The following is a 19557-nucleotide window of genomic DNA, read 5'->3' as shown; positions in this document are numbered from 1 at the left end:
TGCAGAAAGTCTTGAGAAACAAAATAGTTATGCTGTTAATCTTTTATAGAAAACGAATCGATGGTTTGGTAGGGAAGAAAACTTACCCGTGGTAAGTATAACGTAAACATAGTCCAAGTTCCATCTCCCTCCATGGAAGGTAAAACTTAGAAAAATTCACAGACAGGGAGCAAAAATTTGTAATGGATTACTGTGGATTCAGGATAATGGTTCTAAGATCAGACATTTCAGCGAGTCATAGGCTTTCTCGAAGCCACACAATACATGTCCGTCTCTTTATATTTACCACAATTTTACATAAGAATAAAGTACTTGGAATGGTTCCGCGTTGCACCGTTGAGTAGATACCGGGAGATTCATTGTTCCTACAGAGGCAGACGACGTATTCTCAGCATTGTTCTCATTTAATAAGTTTTCCCAGTTATCCAGTCCCACTTGTTCACAGTCCCAGTTGTAGTGAAGGTTGTGGGATTCCAGTGTGCAGCTTCAACTCAGGAGTCGGCAGGTGAATAAGATCGATCAGATGTTTAACCCAACAATAGCATAAATGTTAAACATGGCCGTATTCTTCATGTTAACCTGGACACTCCACATAATGTTCATAAATCCCTCTTTCGAAAAGTTGGGTCTTGTATATAAGTGCGGCAAATAATTTTTCTTCTGAGCAATTATTTAGAAAGTACAGGGATTTTACTCGTCCAGCACTCCTCACATCTCTAGTGTGGTTAGTGTTCCAACTTTCCTCTAGCCAAAGTAAAATCAAAGGCCTTTTAGCTTATCATCATCTCCTGTTATCCCGTCAGCTATGATGCTGATCCCTTCTCCTTACTCCAAAAGCATCACGTCAGTCAGTTCTCTCCTCAGCCGTCAGCCCGTGTCCAATGAACAAGACCCACGCGTGCGTGGTACCAGACTGGTTGTTTCTTCCTATAGTCTCCGTATGAAGACCAGACGCAAGAGAACTGGCTGTTATGATTCCTCCTTTCCTCGTTCAGTGAAGTTTTGGATTCTTTTCCTGCTGTCGTCTTTCCCTCCATATAACGCTTCCACTGTCAAGATTTAAGTCTGCAAACACCAGAAAAACTAAAACTAATCCTCGCTGCATATCTTTCTGTTCAGTTTTTCATAAACACATTTCACCTTCTCAACCAACATCGCTTCGAGTGGAGAATGATTTCACCCAGGCTAGATTCTTGGAAGGATTTTTAACAAGACAATAATTAACTGATGTTTATTGTCTTTGTTTTACTCATAAGTTGTTTTCTGCTACATAAAAATAAATGACAATGTCTGTCTACTAATGATGAGTACATGATCTTGGTTGTAAATTTCTATATCAATATTTGATATTATATTGATATGTTGTATCTTATACGTTTCAAGACAAGTCTAAGAGGTCAACCTAGATATGATAATGGACAAATATAATGATTTGTTTGTCTCCCCCTATACACCGTTTGCTGACGGGCATTCGCGAGGTAGCGCCCAGATCAAAGGAGGGAAAGGCCTCATTCGGTCACATCAAATTCTCTAGTTGTCATGTGTATATCGAAACCACAACCCTCTATCAGACTCCATAGACCTTTCCGTGGTTTCCCTGGTTGCTTCATGTGCCCTAGTTCAAACCTCTGGCCGTACGTCACCCCGTGTATAACACAATGCTCAAATTCATTCTATCCCACGCATGATTTTTACTTTCCATCATCATCAAGCCATAGGACTCATGTTTTTCTTTTGGACTTTTCCTCATGAAGAATTTCCTAGCGAGTAACTGTGAGTCTGGAACTGCCCCTGCTGCCCTCTGTGAGGCGCTTGCTGTCCTGGGAAGCCAGACCTTCGGACGGGATAGAAAGTTTCGGATTCAAGATATGACGTCTATTCTGACGACTTATGTGTGAACCAAGCGACAGATCTGGTCGATGAAGTTAGCACAAGAGACACGCGCGTAGAAGTGAGATGAAGACGCCTGAAGAAATACAGACAGGAGAAACCTTAAAACTTTACAGTTATTGGTGTGTGTGTGTGTGTGTGTGTGTGTGTGTGTGTGTGTGTGTGTGTTTACCAGACTTCCTACGATGCAATCTCCTAATCATGTAGCCAGTCGATAACGTATTTGTTAAGCAGATAAAGATTCTGCGGCTCATCATAAATTTCCTCTTGAATGTTCTGTACCACAGGAGATATACCACACATCCAAGACTCATGGAACGTCCTTTTACAAGTAAGACGAATATTGCCGCTAACTAGATGTTTTCCATTTTTTTATTTTCCAACTTGGAAACCAAGTGTAAAAGATAACCAATTCCATTTATGAAAAAGTCGTTTAAGGTTACGTAAAGGTTACACGAGACTTTCTATTTCGCAAATTGTTTATTAAAACAATATTTGACAACCCTCCAACATCAAGTAGCAGCCAAACACGACGCCATCATCAGCTCCTGAGCACACAACAATCCAGTGTTGCTGCCCTCGTGTACTGCACATTCTCAAGCCCTTCATCACGACGGTACCATCCTTGACGGTGCCACCCTTGACGGTACCATCCATGAACACGATGATACGACCCGGAGCTATGATGGCGTGACCTTTTATCCTTACGGGTCATGCCAGTAACCAGGGCGTGGTCAGCGTGGGTCACGTGGTCCAACAGTTAACGTTCTTTAATTTGTTTCCTGACGGAGGGTGGAGGATACGCTGCTCCAGGTGCTGTACCTGAGTCCCGTGGAGGTATTCTAGACCGTAACAACCCTGACCATGACAACCCTGGCCATGACAACCTTGGCATGACAACCCTGGCCGTGACAACACTGACCGTGACAACACTGACCGTGACAACCCTGACCATGACAACCCTGGCCATGACAATCCTGGCCATGACAACCCTGGCCATGACAACCCTGGCCATGACAACCCTGGCCATGACAATCCTGGCCATGACAACCCTGGCCATGACAATCCTGGCCATGACAACCCTGGCCATGACAACCCTGGCCATGACAATCCTGGCCATGACAATCCTGGCCATGACAACCCTGGCCATGACAATCCTGGCCATGACAATCCTGGCCATGACAATCCTGGCCATGACAACCCTGGCCATGACAACCCTGGCCATGACAACCCTGGCCATGACAATCCTGGCCATGACAACCCTGGCCATGACAACCCTGACCATGACAACCCTGGCCATGACAACCCTGGCCATGACAATCCTGGCCATGACAATCCTGGCCATGACAACCCTGGCCATGACAACCCTGGCCATGACAGCGATAGTTCACGTCAGGCTCTGTCTCTCTTGTAACATGAAGTATGCTTACTTTTATCACTGGGGTAAATAGAAATGGATCAAGGAGTTAAATCCTTCATTATTGGCGCTAGATGTTAGCACACCTGGCTGGTCAGGTCAGTAGTCGCAATCAAAGGTCGTGTATTGAAGTTAGCTAGTTTCATGAACAGGAACTCTGTAACTTCCACCAGGTCAGTGCATAATTACCCCTAGATCAGTGTATAATTACCACTAGATCAGTGTATAATTACCACTAGAATAGTGTATAGTTACCCCTAGATCAGTGTATAATTACCACTAGATCAGTGTATGATTACCCCTAGATCAGTATATAATTACTACATCAGTGTATAATTACCACTACATCAGTGTATAATTACCCCTGGATAGGTATATGATTACAACTAGATCAGTGTATAATCAAAACAAGATCAGTGTATACTTACCACTAGATCAGTGTATAATTGCCACTAGATCAGTGTATAATTACCAATAGACCAGTGTATAATTACCAATAGATCAGTGTATAATTACCACCAGATCAGTGTATAATTACCACTACATCAGCATATAATTACCACTAGATCAATGTATAATTACCCCTAGATCGGTGTATAATTACCACTAGATCAGTGTATGATTACCCCTAGATCAGTTATAATTACCCCTAGATCAGTGTATAATTACCCCCAGATCAGTGTATAATTACCTCTAGGACAGTGTATAATTACCACTAGATCAGTGTATAATTACCACTAGATCTGTGTATGATTACCACTAGATCTGTGCATAATTATCCTTAGATCAGTGTATAATTACCACTAGATCAATGTATAATTTCTGCCGGATTAATTCATAATTTTGCCAGATCATTGTATAATTTCCTCCCAAAGAGAAATTATTTGTTAAGTTTAGTTGAAGATAATGTGAGGTAACGGCTGAGCAGGACGGTCTGACCTGTGGGTATGATAATGACAACCATCTACGTATCAGCTGCCTCACGAGGGTCAGGTATCAAACCTGATCCACTCTAACATCTGGGAGGCTGTACCTGATCCACTCTAACATCTGGGAGGCTGTACCTGATCCACTCTAACATCTGGGAGGCTGTACCTGATCCACTCTAACATCTGGGAGGCTGTACCTGATCCACTCTAACATCTGGGAGGCTGTACCTGATCCACTCTAACATCTGGGAGGCTGTACCTGATCCACTCTAACATCTGGGAGGTTGTACCTGATCCACTCTAACATCTGGGAGGCTGTACCTGATCCACTCTAACATCTGGGAGGCTGTACCTGATCCACTCTAACATCTGGGAGGCTGTACCTGATCCACTCTAACATCTGGGAGGCTGTACCTGATCCACTCTAACATCTGGGAGGTTGTACCTGATCCACTCTAACATCTGGGAGGCTGTACCTGATCCACTCTAACATCTGGGGGGCTGTATCTGATCCACTCTAACATCTGGGAGGCTGTACCTGATCCACTCTAACATCTGGGAGGCTGTACCTGATCCACTCTAACATCTGGGAGGCTGTACCTGATCCACTCTAACATCTGGGAGGCTGTACCTGATCCACTCTAACATCTGGGAGGCTGTACCTGATCCACTCTAACATCTGGGAGGCTGTACCTGGGCCACTAACATCTGGGAGGCTGTACCTGATCCACTCTAACATCTGGGAGGCTGTACCTGATCCACTCTAACATCTGGGAGGCTGTACCTGATCCACTCTAACATCTGGGAGGTTGTACCTGATCCACTCTAACATCTGGGAGGCTGTACCTGATCCACTCTAACATCTGGGAGGCTGTACCTGATCCACTCTAACATCTAGGAGGCTGTACCTGAGCCACTAACATCTGGGAGGCTGTACCTGATCCACTCTAACATCTGGGAGGCTGTACCTGAGCCACTAACATCTGGGAGGCTGTACCTGATCCACTCTAACATCTGGGAGGCTGTATCTGATCCACTCTAACATCTGGGAGGCTGTACCTGATCCACTAACATCTGGGAGGCTGTACCTGATCCACTCTAACATCTGGGAGGCTGTACCTGATCCACTAACATCTGGGAGGTTGTACCTGATCCACTCTAACATCTGGGAGGCTGTACCTGATCCACTAACATCTGGGAGGTTGTACCTGATCCACTCTAACATCTGGGAGGCTGTACCTGAGCCACTATAGAACCTGGGTGAGGTCGTAACATCGTGTTTAGGGATCGTACCGTCGTGTTCAGGGATCGTACCGTCGTGCTCAGGGATCGTGCCGTCGTGTTCAGGGATCGTACCGTAGAGCTCAAAAGGCTTAAAAGATTCGAAATATTGACCTTTGTCCTTTAACTTAATTAGATATAACAGACATTGCACAGCAGCAGCGCAACATGCTGACCGGCGCGCGTGAACGAGGAAAGAGGAATGATGAAACGAGAGAGAGAGAGAGAGAGAGAGAGAGAGAGAGAGAGAGAGAGACATGCTTTGTTAAATTTCATGTGTTAATTGTTTAGTGTTCGTCCACAGAGCAGGGGGCGCTACAGGGGGCTGACCACACCCGTCCTCAGCAACAAATGTGACAAATGATCGTTGTGAACATGAGTGATGTGGGGGTTGGGGGGGGGGGGGAGGAATATCTTACGCTGGGATCAGAATATGTCACTGTGACATTTGTCTGAACGCACTGAGACAGTTGTCGGAAAGTACGCTGCGACAACTGTTGTAGCGTGCGCTGTGACAACTGTTATAACATTTTGGTTTATATACTTCTACATCACCTCTCCTCCGTGCTGATGTACTTCTACATCACCTCTCCACCGTACTGATGTACTTCTACATCACCTCTCCACCGTACTGATGTACCTCTACATCACCTCTCCACCGCGCTGATGTACCTCTGCATCACCTCTCCACCGTGCTGATGTACCTCTGCATCACCTCTCCACCGTGCTGATGTACCTCTGCATCACCTCTCCACCGTGCTGATGTACCTCTACATCACCTGTCCACCGTATTGATGCACCTCTACATTACCTCTCCACCGTGCTGGCTACACTATGATGATACGAGACTGAGCCACTGATTTTTTTTTTTTTTTTTTTATGTTGCGGGTGATTTCCTTCCATCGTGAATGTCAACGTTTGTCCATCTGGAGGTCATGGGAGGAGGAATGTCCATCTGGAGGCCACAGGAGGAGGGCAGCGCAGGAGCAGGTTGTATACGTGAAGGAAGGCGGGCGGGAGGGTACCAGCCTCGCTCTGTACATTATGATCTGAGCTCAGACGCGTCTCCTGTAGTGGTAGTGCAGTGTGCGAGTACACCAGGTCATGCCAGTTCGTATCTGTCCTCGAGGTGTGTTCCTGGGTGTGAACAGACTTGTACTACAGACGGGGTACAGCAGACCTGGTCCACTGACCACGGAAGTACAAACGACCCATGGGTCTGCCTCAGGTGGGACAGATCCCTCTAGTAAGAGCTCCCGTAAGAGCTCCTCGTGAGACAGCTACACGGATACAATCGTCTCGTATGTTTTCGTTTTCTCTTGCTTTGTGAAATATGTTGCTGCCACACTTAATAAAAGTGTAAGTTAGTGCGTCGTTGAGCAGGAAATGTTGAGTAATCTAGAGCTATGCAAATTACAGGTCCGAGATGGATAGCTCCCTAATGACCCTTCCTGAGTTCTAGCCGAGCTTCATTTTCCAAGAGCGAACATATAATGGAAGGTTAATACACTGGTGTGTTGATCTTGCTGAGGAATGAAACTAGTGCGCCTTTTTACTCAAAATGTCCGTTTACATTGCGTGAAGCAAGTGTCTAAGTGAAGCAAGATGCCATCACAACCATCAGTGTTGAGGCCTAGCCATCACACAAGTGTTTATCACTTTCCTCATGAACCGTCACCACTCCATCTGACCGCTACACAATACTGATTCATAACCTCACAGCTTATCTGCTACTTCCCTTGGAAGCGAAGAAACACTTACATTGCTGAATGTTGCTGCACAGCTAGTGCCACTATATGGCATGCCTTGCTACAATAACAGAAGACTGTCAGTGATCCTCACTGTGGGTAGTTCGTCGTCTAAGAAATGTAGAGGGACGTTCCTGCTCTTCCCGTTCTGAGGCCATTCAGGCAAGGGGTCAGCATATCGAATTACGAAAAAATCTCCTTCCTCTGACTTCCTCTCAGCATTTATCACTGTCTGTAACCGTTACAATTGAGTTGTTCGTGAGGCAAAGCGTTCCTTATTCGAAACAAGTACGATAACCTCTCCTCGTCATCCACTGACAAGGTCTTTCTGTTCTGTAGCCAAGGGCATCGCTAACAATTTCTATCGCTCCACCTTTCCTTCACTTTTCCGTTCTGACAGTACTATAACTGTCTCTCCCGTAGACAAAGCAACCCTCTTTTGTTTTCGTTCCTCTTTTAACTCCACTTTGGATGACTAACTCTCACCCCCTGATGCTCTTATTAATCCTATGTCCCTCCCAGTAAGTAAGGCTCATGATCCTGATGGTATCCATCCCATTGCACTGAAAGAGTGTGCCTCTGAACTTGCACCTGTGCTTGCTCGTCTGTTCCGTTTCTGTTTAAAAACCTAAGTATTTCCTCATTCATGGAAGCACATTTTAGTATATCCCATACCTAAGAAGAAAGTACCTTGCTTTAAAATCTTACATTTCCAAAGTCTTTGAATCCCTCCTCAACTCCCATATCCTTAAACATCTGGAATCTCACAGACTTCTCTCTAATCACTAATATGGTTTCCGTAAGGCAAGATCCTGTCTTACTAATGTCTGGTAATCAACCCTGAAAGATTTGGGGGAATCTTATGTAATTGGCCTTGATATATCTATAGCTTTTGACATGTGGCATCGGTTTTTATCTCTAGGCTTCCCTCTTTTGCCGTACCTTCCTCACTTTGCTTCTTCATATACATCCTCGTCTTAGGCCGATCTATCTCCTTGGTTGTTGATATATCAGCCTTTCCTCTTTCTCTCCATCAGCAGCAGTGCCCCTCAAGGTTCTGTCCTGTCTCCTACACATTCCTCCTTATTTTTCATCGATTTCCTTTGTTCCACACACAACGAAATGCATTCACACGCTAGCGACTCAGCACTGCATTCTTCCACATTGTTCAATTCTGCTCCCTCTTCTCTCATTTGATCTGCATCTCGGCGCAACTTCCTCACAAACTCAGACTTGGCCAGAATATCATAGTGGGATAAACAAAAGCTGTTCTAAACAGCTGCTCCCCTTATTCTTTCACATCTGGGGTGGTTCTAGTTCTGCATCCTACTTGACAGTTGATTCGAAAGAGCTCCAACTTGGAAATCTTCCTATGGTAAGTTCAACACGACCCGCTTGCCCTACACCATAATGTTGGTTCATTTTCCCTCTTCTATATATATTATTTTAGCTTTTGCTCCCGAGAGCTGGCTGCTTGTGTGCCCCAACCACTAGCTAGAACACGCAGTACTCGGCAATCTGCTGTGTTACGTGATTGTTGTGCGGACGCTGGCAACTCAAGAGTGGGCCGTTTTGAAAACTTTCTTTCCCTACACCTCGAAGCTTTGGAACTCTGTACCCTATCATGTCTTTCCCAATACTTATGACCTTGCGCACATTTTGAAAAACAGGTTTTTTACCTGATCCAAAATAGTATATACTTTCTTGTCTCTTCTTTTTCCCTTTCATTAATCTCTCTAAACTTCAATAAAGACCCGGTCTTCTTGTGGAATTTTGTCCATGACTGGAACACCAACCAAGAAAATATATAAATATCATGGGCCTCTACATCGCAACACAGTCCATAGCTGCAACTTAGTATTCTTTTTTTTTTTGTGTGTGTATGTGTGTGTGTGTGTGTGTGTGTGTGTGTGTGTGTGTGTGTGTGTATGTGTGTGTGTGTGTGTGTGTGTGTGTGTGTGTGTGTGTGTGTGTTTGCTTTTCTTTAACTTGAGGAAGCCTTCATCTCTTTCCTGAGGTTGGAGCTGGACCGGCCAGCTGTGCAGACCATGCACTATAAAATGTTAGTTTATTAAGGAAATACAAACTTTGAAAAGATATGATCCTAGGCCTGGACTCTCTAGGTACGTTTAACTTCACTATGATTAGCATTACATAAGCAAGTATCTACAGTCTTTTCTTAAATCGTTGAGTTTTATATTATTTTGAAAATGACTGTCGTTTGCAGATAGTTTGCTTTCAACGAAGTCAAGAAATCACCTAAACTGGGAATATCAAGTGGGAAGTTGAGGTAATGTACCGGCAGAAGACAGAGGTTTTCTTTCTTCTAAGTCTAGAACATCAACAAAACTGTGGATATTGACATTTCTGGGACAGACAAACAGTGACCACTTCAAACATAAATTGTGGGAGCAAGGAATCGAGCGGTGTATCATCATCAGTACTTCTGTATTGACATGTTAATGTTTGATTTCATAGGGAGTTTACCGGATTCTTTCATTTGAAGAAGAAATATGATCATGAACAGCTTGGAAATATGATCAAGAATAGCTTGGAAATATGATCATAAACATGTTGGAAATATGATCATGAACAGCTTGGAAATATGATCAAGAACAGCTTGGAAATATGATCAACTTGGAATATGATCATGAAACAGCTTGGAAATATGATCATAAACAGGTTGGAAATATGATCATGAACAGCTTGGAAATATGATCATGAACTGCTTGGAAATATGATCATGAACTGCTTGGAAATATGATCATAACCAGGTTGGAAATATGATCAAGAACAGCTTGGAAATATGATCAAGAACAGCTTGGAAATATGATCATAAACAGGTTGGAAATATGATCATGAACAGCTTGGAAATATGATCCTGAACAGCTTGGAAATATGATCAAGACCAGCTTGGAAATATGATCAAGAACAGCTTGGAAATATGATCATAAACAGGTTGGAAATATGATCATGAACACTTGGAAATATGATCAAGAACAGCTTGGAAATATGATCATAAACAGGTTGGAAATATGATCATGAACAGCTTGGAAATATGATCATGAACTGCTTGGAAATATGATCATGAACTGCTTGGAAATATGATCATGAACAGCTTGGAAATATGATCATGAACAGCTTGGAAATATGATCATGAACAGCTTGGAAATATGATCATGAACAGCTTGGAAATATGATCATGAACTGTTTCGAAATATGATCATAAACTGTTTCGAAATATGATCATAAACAGGTTGGAAATATGATCATGAACAGCTTGAAAATATGATCATGAACTGCTTGGAAATATGATCATGAACTGCTTGGAAATATGATCGTGAACTGCTTGGAAATATGATCCTGAACTGCTTGGAAATATGATCATGAACTGCTTAGAAATATGATCATAAACTGCTTGGAAATATGATCATGAACTGCTTGGAAATATGATCATGAGCTGCTTGGAAATATGATGATGAACTGCTTGGAAATATGATCATGAACTGCTTGGAAATATGATCATGAGCTGCTTGGAAATATGATGATGAACTGCTTGGAAATATGATCATGAACTGCTTGGAAATAAGATCATGAACTGCTTGGAAATATGATCATGAACTGCTTGGAAATATGATCATGAACTGCTTGGAAATAAGATCATGAACTGCTTGGAAATATGATCATAAACTGCTTGGAAATATGATCATGAACTGCTTGGAAATATGATCATGAACTGCTTGGAAATATGATAATGAACTACCTGGAAATATGATCATGAACTACCTGGAAATATGATCATGAACTGCTTGGAAATATGATCATGAACTACCTGGAAATATGATCATGAACTACCTGGAAATATGATCATGAACTGCTTGGAAATATGGTTCAGAATATACAGGAAAGAACAAACCACATCAGAGATCCTCCTCCAAAAGATAAGGATAATAACTCGCCGCTTGCCAAGATTCTTTTCAACATGGGACATTGTATACCATTACACCTCAACATGGGATATTGTATACCACTACACCTCAACATGGGATATTGTATACCACTACACCTCAACATGGGATATTGTATACCACTACACCTCAACATGGGATATTGTATACCACTACACCTCAACATGGGATATTGTATACCACTACACCTCAACATGGGATATTGTGTACCAATACACCTCAACATGGGATATTGTATACCACTACACCTCAACATGGGATATTGTATACCAATACACCTCAACATGGGATATTGTATACCACTACACCTCAACATGGTATATTGTATACCACTACACCTCAACATGGTATATTGTATACCACTACACCTCAACATGGGATATTGTATACCACTACACCTCAACATGGGATATTGTATACCAATACACCTCAACATGGGATATTGTACACCACTACACCTCAACATGGGATATTGTATACCACTACACCTCAACATGGGATATTGTATACCACTACACCTCAACATGGGATATTGTATACCACTACACCTCAACATGGGATATTGTATACCACTACACCTCAACATGGGATATTGTATACCAATACACCTCAACATGGGATATTGTATACCACGACACCTCAACATGGGATATTGTATACCAACACACCTCAACATGGGATATTGTATACCACTACACTTCAACATGGGATATTGTATACCACTACACCTCAACATTGGATATTGTATACCACTACACTTCAACATAGGATATTGTATACCACTACACTTCAACATAGGATATTGTATACCACTACACCTCAACACGGGATATTGTATACCACTACACCTCAACATGGGATATTGTATACCACTACACCTCAACACGGGATATTGTATACCACTACACCTCAACACGGGATATTGTATACCACTACACCTCAACACGGGATATTGTATACCACTACACCTCAACATGGGATACTGTATACCACTACACCTCAACATGGGATATTGTATACCACTACACCTCAACATGGGATATTGTATACCACTACACCTCAACATGGGATATTGTATAACACTACACCTCAACACGCGATACTGTATACCACTACACCAACACAGGATGTTGTATATCGCTACACCTCAACACGGGATGTTGTATACCACTACGCGTCAACATGGCATGTTGTATACCTCTACACCTCAACACGGGATACTGTAAACCACTACACCTCAACACAGGATGTTGTACACCTCTACACCTCAACACGGGATGTTGTATACCACTACACCTCAACATGGGATACTGTATACCACTACACCTCAACATCGGATGTTGTATACCACTACACCTCAACATGGGATGTTGTATACCACTACACCTCAACATGGGATATTGTATACCAATACACCTCAACATGGGATATTGTATACCAATACACCTCAACATGGAATGTTGTATACCGCTACACCTCAACATGGGATGTTGTATACCACTACACCTCAACATGGGATGTTGTATACCGCTACACTTCAACATGGGATGTTGTATACCGCTACACCTCAACACGGGATGTTGTATACCACTACACTCAACACGGGACGTTGTATACCACTGCACCTCAACATGGGATGTTGTATATCGCTACACCTCAACACGAGATGTTGTATACCTCTACACCTCAACACGGGATGGTGTATACCTCTACACCTCAACATGGGATGTTGTATACCACTACACCTCAACATGGGATGTTGTATACCACTACACCTCATCATAGGATGTTGTATACACCTCTGCACCTCAACACGGGATGTTGTATACCTCTACACCTCAACACGGGATGTTGTATACCACTACACCTCAACATGGAATGTTATACACCGCTACACCTCAAGACGGGATGTTGTATACCGCTACACCTCAACATGGAATGTTGTATACCGCTACACCTCAACATGGAATGTTGTATACCACTACACCTCAACATGGAATGTTGTATACCGCTACACCTCAACATGGAATGTTGTATACCACTACACCTCAACATGGAATGTTGTATACCGCTACACCTCAACATGGAATGTTGTATACCGCTACACCTCAACACGGGATGATGTAACCCACTACACCTCAACATGGAATGTTGTATACCACTACACCTCAACATGGGATGTTGTATACCACTACACCTCAACATGGGATACTGTATACCACTACACCTCAACATGGAATGTTGTATACCGCTACACCTCAACACGGGATATTGTATACCACTATACCTCAATATGGGATGTTGTATACCGCTACACTCAACACGGGATGTTGTATACAACTATACTTCAACATGGGATGTTGTATACCACTACACTCAACACGGGATGTTGTATACCACTACACCTCAACACGGGATGTTGTATACCACTATACCTCAAAATGGGATGTTGTATACCGCTACACTCAACACGGGATGTTGTATACCACTGCACTTCAACACGGGACACTGTATACCACTACACCTCAACACAGGATGTTGTATAGCACTACACTTCAACACGGGATGGTGTATAGCACTACACCTCAACATTGGATGTTGTATACCACTACACTAACACAGGATGCTGTATACCACTACACCTCAACACGGGATGTTGTATACCACTATACCTCAATATGGGATGTTGTATACCGCTACACCTCAACATGGGATGTTGTATACCTCTACACCTCAACACGGGATATTGTATACCACTACACCTCAACATTGGATGTTGTATACCACTACACCTCAATACGGAATGTTGTATACCACTACACCTCAGCACGGGATGTTGTACGCCACTACACCTCAACACGGGATGCTGTATACGACTACACCTCAACACGGGATGTTGTATACCTCTACACCTCAACACGGGATGTTGTATACCACTACACCTCAACAAGGAATGTTGTATACCAATACACCTCAACATGGGATGTTGTATACCAATATACCTCAACATGGCATGTTGTATACCTCTACACCTCAACACGGGATGTTGTATACCACTACACCTCAACACGGGATGTTATATACCGCTACACCTCAACAAAACTCCAGTTTCTAATTTTCATTCTGGCTCTCTGCTGCTCACATAAAATGCAAGACATTTTAACTGCCAGGGAGGCGAGAGTGAGGCCGACCCACTCACGGTATCGGGAAACAATATTTATTTACAGTATGTAATTCCTGGTGTGAAGGGCGTGGCCGATGTGGAGGATGTAGCCAAAGTGAGGGATGTGGCTAGTGTGAGAGATGTAGCCAGTGAGGGAAGTGGCTACTGTGTGAGGGATGTACCTACTGTGAGGAATGTGGCTAGTGTGAGGGATGTACCTACTGTGAGGAATGTGGCTAGTGTGAGGGATGTAGCTAATGTGAGGAATGTGGCTAGTGTGAGGGATGTACCTACTGTGAGGAATGTGGCTAGTGTGAGGGATGTAGCTAATGTGAGGAATGTGGCTAGTATAAGAGTTGTTGATGTTGTGAGGAATGTGGTTAGTGTCAGAGATGTGATTAGTGTGAAGGGTGGCTAGTGTGAGAGAGGTGGTCGGTGTGAGGGATGTGGCCAGTGTGAGGGAGGTGGCCAGTGCGAGAAAGGTGGACAGTGTGAGGGAGGTGGCCAGTGTGAGGGAAGTGGACTGTGTGAGGGAGGTGGCCAGTGTGAGGGAGGTGGCCAGTGTGAGGGAGGTGGCCAGTGTGAGGGAGGTGGCCAGTGTGAGGGAGGTGGCCAGTGTGAAGGTGGCGGCCAGTGTGAGGGAAGTAGACAGTGTGAGGGAGTAAAAGGGATTTTTAAGGCAAACCCCTTCCCCCCGCTTTTTCCGGGGGTCTTGCGGTTTTCCAAAAAATCAAAAATTTTAACCCCAAAATTTTTACCGCCCACCACACAAACAAAACATTTAACCTGGGGGGGCTGGGAGGGGGGGCCTAAAAGGGGGGCAATTAAGGGCCAGGGGGGAAGGGTTTTGGGGGGGATGTCCTCGTGGGAAGTTATTAGGGTTAATTTTGGGAAGGGGCAGGGAGGGTTACAAGGGGAACAAGGGGGGGTGCCCCCCCCCGGGGGTTGGGCTATTAATGTACGGGGAAGGGGCATTTGGATTGTTTTTGTTTCAAGGGGGGTTTGTGCTTTAAAATGGGTGTGTAAAGGATTTGGTTGGGGTGGGCCGGTGGGGGGTTCCTCCGGAAAAAGGGACTGGGGGGGGGGCCAGTGTGGGGACCTTAAAATTGGTTTTGGGGGGGGGGCCATGGGGGGGAAATTACTTGTGAACCGGGAATCCGGGGGGGTGGGGGGAATCCCAATGTGGGGGGTTAGGTTAATTTTACGGGAGGGGGAAGGGGGGAGCCTTTTGGGTTCATTAATTCCCTTGGAGGAAGGGGTTGGGGTGTCCCTATGTGGGGAAGGGATGGGGGGAACCCTTTAGGTTCTTTTTCCTACGGGAGGAAGGTGGTGTTGGGAGTACATGACTGAGAGGAGAGAACTTAGGTTCATATACTGAGGAAGGTGGTGTTGGGAGTACATACTGAGAGGAGAGATCTTAGGTTCATATACTGAGGAAGGTGGTGTTGAGGTACCTACTGAGAGGAGAGACATTAGTTTCATACTCCGAGGAAGGTGGTGTCGTGGATACTTGCTGAGGGCAGGCAAGGTTAGAGGTCTTGCTGCACCACCTCACAAAAGTGTTCACCCACAACCCAAATATTTACTATTCATAACTTTACAATCTCAAGAGTACAACTTACGAGTCGCGACGACGGTCCGCGACACGTAGTTGGGAGGCCTTATCTCAGAGCCTTACTGTATAATGAAAGTAGAGGAGGTCTCTGAGTCTTATGTTGAGGGTAGAGGAGGTCTCCGAGTCTTATGTTGAGGGTGGAGGAGGTCTCTGAACATTATACGTTGAGGGTGCAGGAAGTTTCTAAGCCTTGTGCTGAAGGAAGAGGAATTCTCTGAGCCTTATCCTAAAGGTAGAAGTCCCTGAGCCTTAAACATATGACAAAGATCGCAGAAACATCCACTGAGAACAAAGCAGTCTGAGGCTTACGTGTCACTGGTAAAAGAAATCTTGGCAAGAGAGACCTGAAGCTTAGAAACAACAATCATAAACACTATTGTCAGTGCACAACACAGGAAGCCACACACTGGTGTCAGAACACAACACAGGAAGCCACACACTGGTGTCAGAACACAACACAGGAACCCACACACTGGTGTCAGAACACAACACAGGAACCCACACACTGTTGTCAGAACACAACACAGGAACCCACACACTGTTGTCAGAACACAACACAGGAACCCACACACTGTTGTCAGAACACAACACAGGAAGCCACACACTGGTGTCAAGCACAACACAGGAAGCCACGCATCGTTGTCAGAACACAAGGGGTTGTACTCTACATTAATGTAGTTCACATCACTAGAACCTTTATAACATTCTTGCAAATAACTTGTAAATTGTAAATACTGAATGCAAATCCTTTCCTGCTAAACCTGTGTTACCTTCGTCTTTATGAAGAGAGTTAAGTCAGTTGTGGTGCAGTATGCTGAGGGGAACGCCACACGAACGGCTCAGGCGACTCATGAGGGCTGCGCCGGCACCCGAGACCCCACTGACGCCACCTGGCTATGTTCACTATATGACCCCCATCCCCACCCACTTGTAATCTCGTAAGCGCTATGTTATAACCCTTGAGCAGGACGTTACGACCCTCGGGGGTGATGACGTAAATCCAGGGCCAAGATACCCCAGGGGTGGTGATCATTGAACATGCCATACTGCCCCACGGGTTCACTTCGTCTACTACCACCTGACGCGCGTGATCCCTAGGTTGACATTCCAGTAGCTTATGGCAATGACAACACCATATGACACCCTTCGCTCCCTGCGGTGAGTTCCCTCCATGTTTCCCTAACTCACAAATGAATGTGATGATATCTTGTACGGAATCAACGATCACAAATGCACTCCTGACGAAGGCTAGGACACAACGTGGGACAACAAAAGTAGAAGGTCAGATCACCTACCATGACGGCAGTAGTCCTCCTGCAGGATGACACAGCTATCACGAGATGGTCCACCCGGAGCTTTACCACACACCCTCACGCCAGGCCGGCCGCTGGGCCACTGACCGGCTCCCTCACTCAGCCTACCCCGCCACCTGGCGGTCCCATGCAGGCTGGACCACAACTGTACCCCACTCCTAGGTAGTTTGGACCACAACTGTACCCCACACCCAGGCAGGCTGGACCCCACGCTGCTCCCCTCTTCTCCTCAGCCATGAGTGGTCTTGAAGAGAATGAAGCTCTTCATTTACGACACGAATGACTAATTAATTACACGGGGCTCGGGTGTAGGGTGTAGTGAAGATGCAGGTGAATGTTAGCGTTGGCTGAGTGAAGTATTCACTGGCTCTGGTAATGACAAATCCTACTGGAAATCAAAGATGAATTACCCTGGAAATTAATTAAGCCAAGAAATGGCAACAATGATCCCAATGAAATATCACCAGCAGTCCAGCAGTTAAGCTGCCCCGGCCATCACACCTCACACCTCGCCCCTCACACCTCACACCTAACATCTCACCCTTCACACCTCATCCTTCACACATCACACCTCACACCTCACTCCTCATCCCTCACACCTAACATCTCACCCTTCACACTTCAACCAGCACACATCACACCTCACACTTCACCCCTTACACCTCTAACCTCACCCTCACATCTCACCCCTCACACCTCACCCTTCACATCTCATCCCTCTCAACTCACACCTCACGCCTCACCTCAGACCTAACCCCTCACACCAGTTAAGATCACAACGACCACACACACCAGTCGTGATCATTACTGGTGTGTGTGTGTGTGGTCGTTGTGATCATTACTGGTGTATATGGTCGTTGTAATTATGATCAGCCGTGGAAAGAGAATTGCATATCCCTGGTGCACCAGAGGACAATAGTTCTACAAGGTAAGGAGACACTGTGTTGAGCATTACGTGTTCGCCCTTCCTCAGCTAACGTCTCGTGATAGGTATTGGTAGGTGAGCAGGTGCCCTGGTCTGCACTATGTCTCGACAACTCTGATGATATCATGAGGTGTTTGGGTGATACCATTTGCCTTGTGGACTTCAAACACCTTTTCAAGTGTCTCGGTTCATCATTCGATCTTTTCTCTCTTACATTCTATCGACTTATATGTTCTCAAATTCTGTGTCATTTACCTTCGCATTCACTCATTTTTGTATGCGTTGGATTTTGTATTTTTGCCCTACCTTATGTAAAAAACGTCCACTGGACTTGTTTCCTCATAAATTACTAGCCTGCCTCCTCCGGAGATAACGCAATCTCTTCACTCTTGTTTATTTCCCAACGGGTCATCCATAACGACAGTGTTCCTCGATCATTTCTTCTCCCCCTCCAACTTTTGTGACTCTGCAACTTTACTTCCACTGCAACTCACCTGTGAAGCCATCCAGAGACTATGACAAGTAGAAGTTTATAGAGGAGGGTTTGTGATGATACTGCTGCAGGCACGAGAAGAGGGGAGAGTGGGAGGCATGTAGATCGCGGAGGAGAGAGAGAGACAGGGTGGGTGAACTGCTGGGGGTGAGAGGCACCACAGACGACACCAGAGAGTGTGTTGCGTCTGGTGGACGGTGGAATGTGATGTCTATGTGAAGAGTGAGGGAGACGTACGCACCTCGCCTGACTGTACTGAGGAAATACTGTCCACGTGGCAATTGCTCGCTCCCTGTGGGATGCTATGCCTTCCCACACTGTTACACTTTGGCAAGACTCTCTCCCGGGCCCGCACGGGTGATATGTCTCAAGAGTCCTGTGTAAATGTGAGTCAAGAGCCAGGTCATACGTGAGATGGAAGGGCTGGAGGATAACGTAGCAGTAGAGGGTCGGATGATAATGTAGCAGTAGAGGGTCGGATGATAATGTAGCAGCAGAGGGTCGGATAATGACGTGGCAATGGAGGACCGGATCATACAGTAGCTTTCATCGTCTTCTTAGGAAAGTTTTGCCCAGAATATTCTTGACGTTAGCTTCTGCTTGACTCTGTGTGTGTGTGTGTGTGTGTGTGTGTGTTTAAAGTCTGGCTTCTCTGATATATCGTCTGGTTCTCTGTAATGATTTCCATCAACTTTTATTCAGGCATTGCAGTATGAATCTTGCTGTTCCTTACGGCCTTCATTTGTAGTGTTTTGTCTTGTTCTTTACTGTACTTCGTGCATGCCATCAACGTTTTGTTTTTTACTTTGATCTTC

General features: G+C 44.8%; 1 protein-coding gene across 2 annotated transcripts in view; it reads right to left on the bottom strand.

Annotated features, from left to right (window-relative positions):
* Positions 1 to 17480, bottom strand: part of LOC139750162 (uncharacterized) — a 54263-nt gene extending 36783 nt beyond the window's left edge. Inside the window, exon 1 of one of the 2 annotated variants that reach the window (XM_071664507.1) lies at positions 17307 to 17480. Coding sequence is in view for 1 of the 2 variants with exons in the window: in XM_071664506.1 (XP_071520607.1) it covers positions 17307 to 17309 (3 nt within the window). In the remaining variant the exon portion in view is untranslated. The remainder of the gene's footprint in view (positions 1 to 17306) is intronic. The other variant, XM_071664506.1, reaches the window with a different exon arrangement.
* Positions 17481 to 19557: the final 2077 nt, after the last annotated feature.

The sequence above is a fragment of the Panulirus ornatus genome, chromosome 9 (assembly GCF_036320965.1).
Source record: "Panulirus ornatus isolate Po-2019 chromosome 9, ASM3632096v1, whole genome shotgun sequence".
Lineage (NCBI taxonomy): Eukaryota > Metazoa > Arthropoda > Malacostraca > Decapoda > Palinuridae > Panulirus > Panulirus ornatus.
The sequence above is the reverse complement of the archived record's forward strand: the minus strand, read 5'-3'. Positions and strand labels throughout refer to the sequence as shown.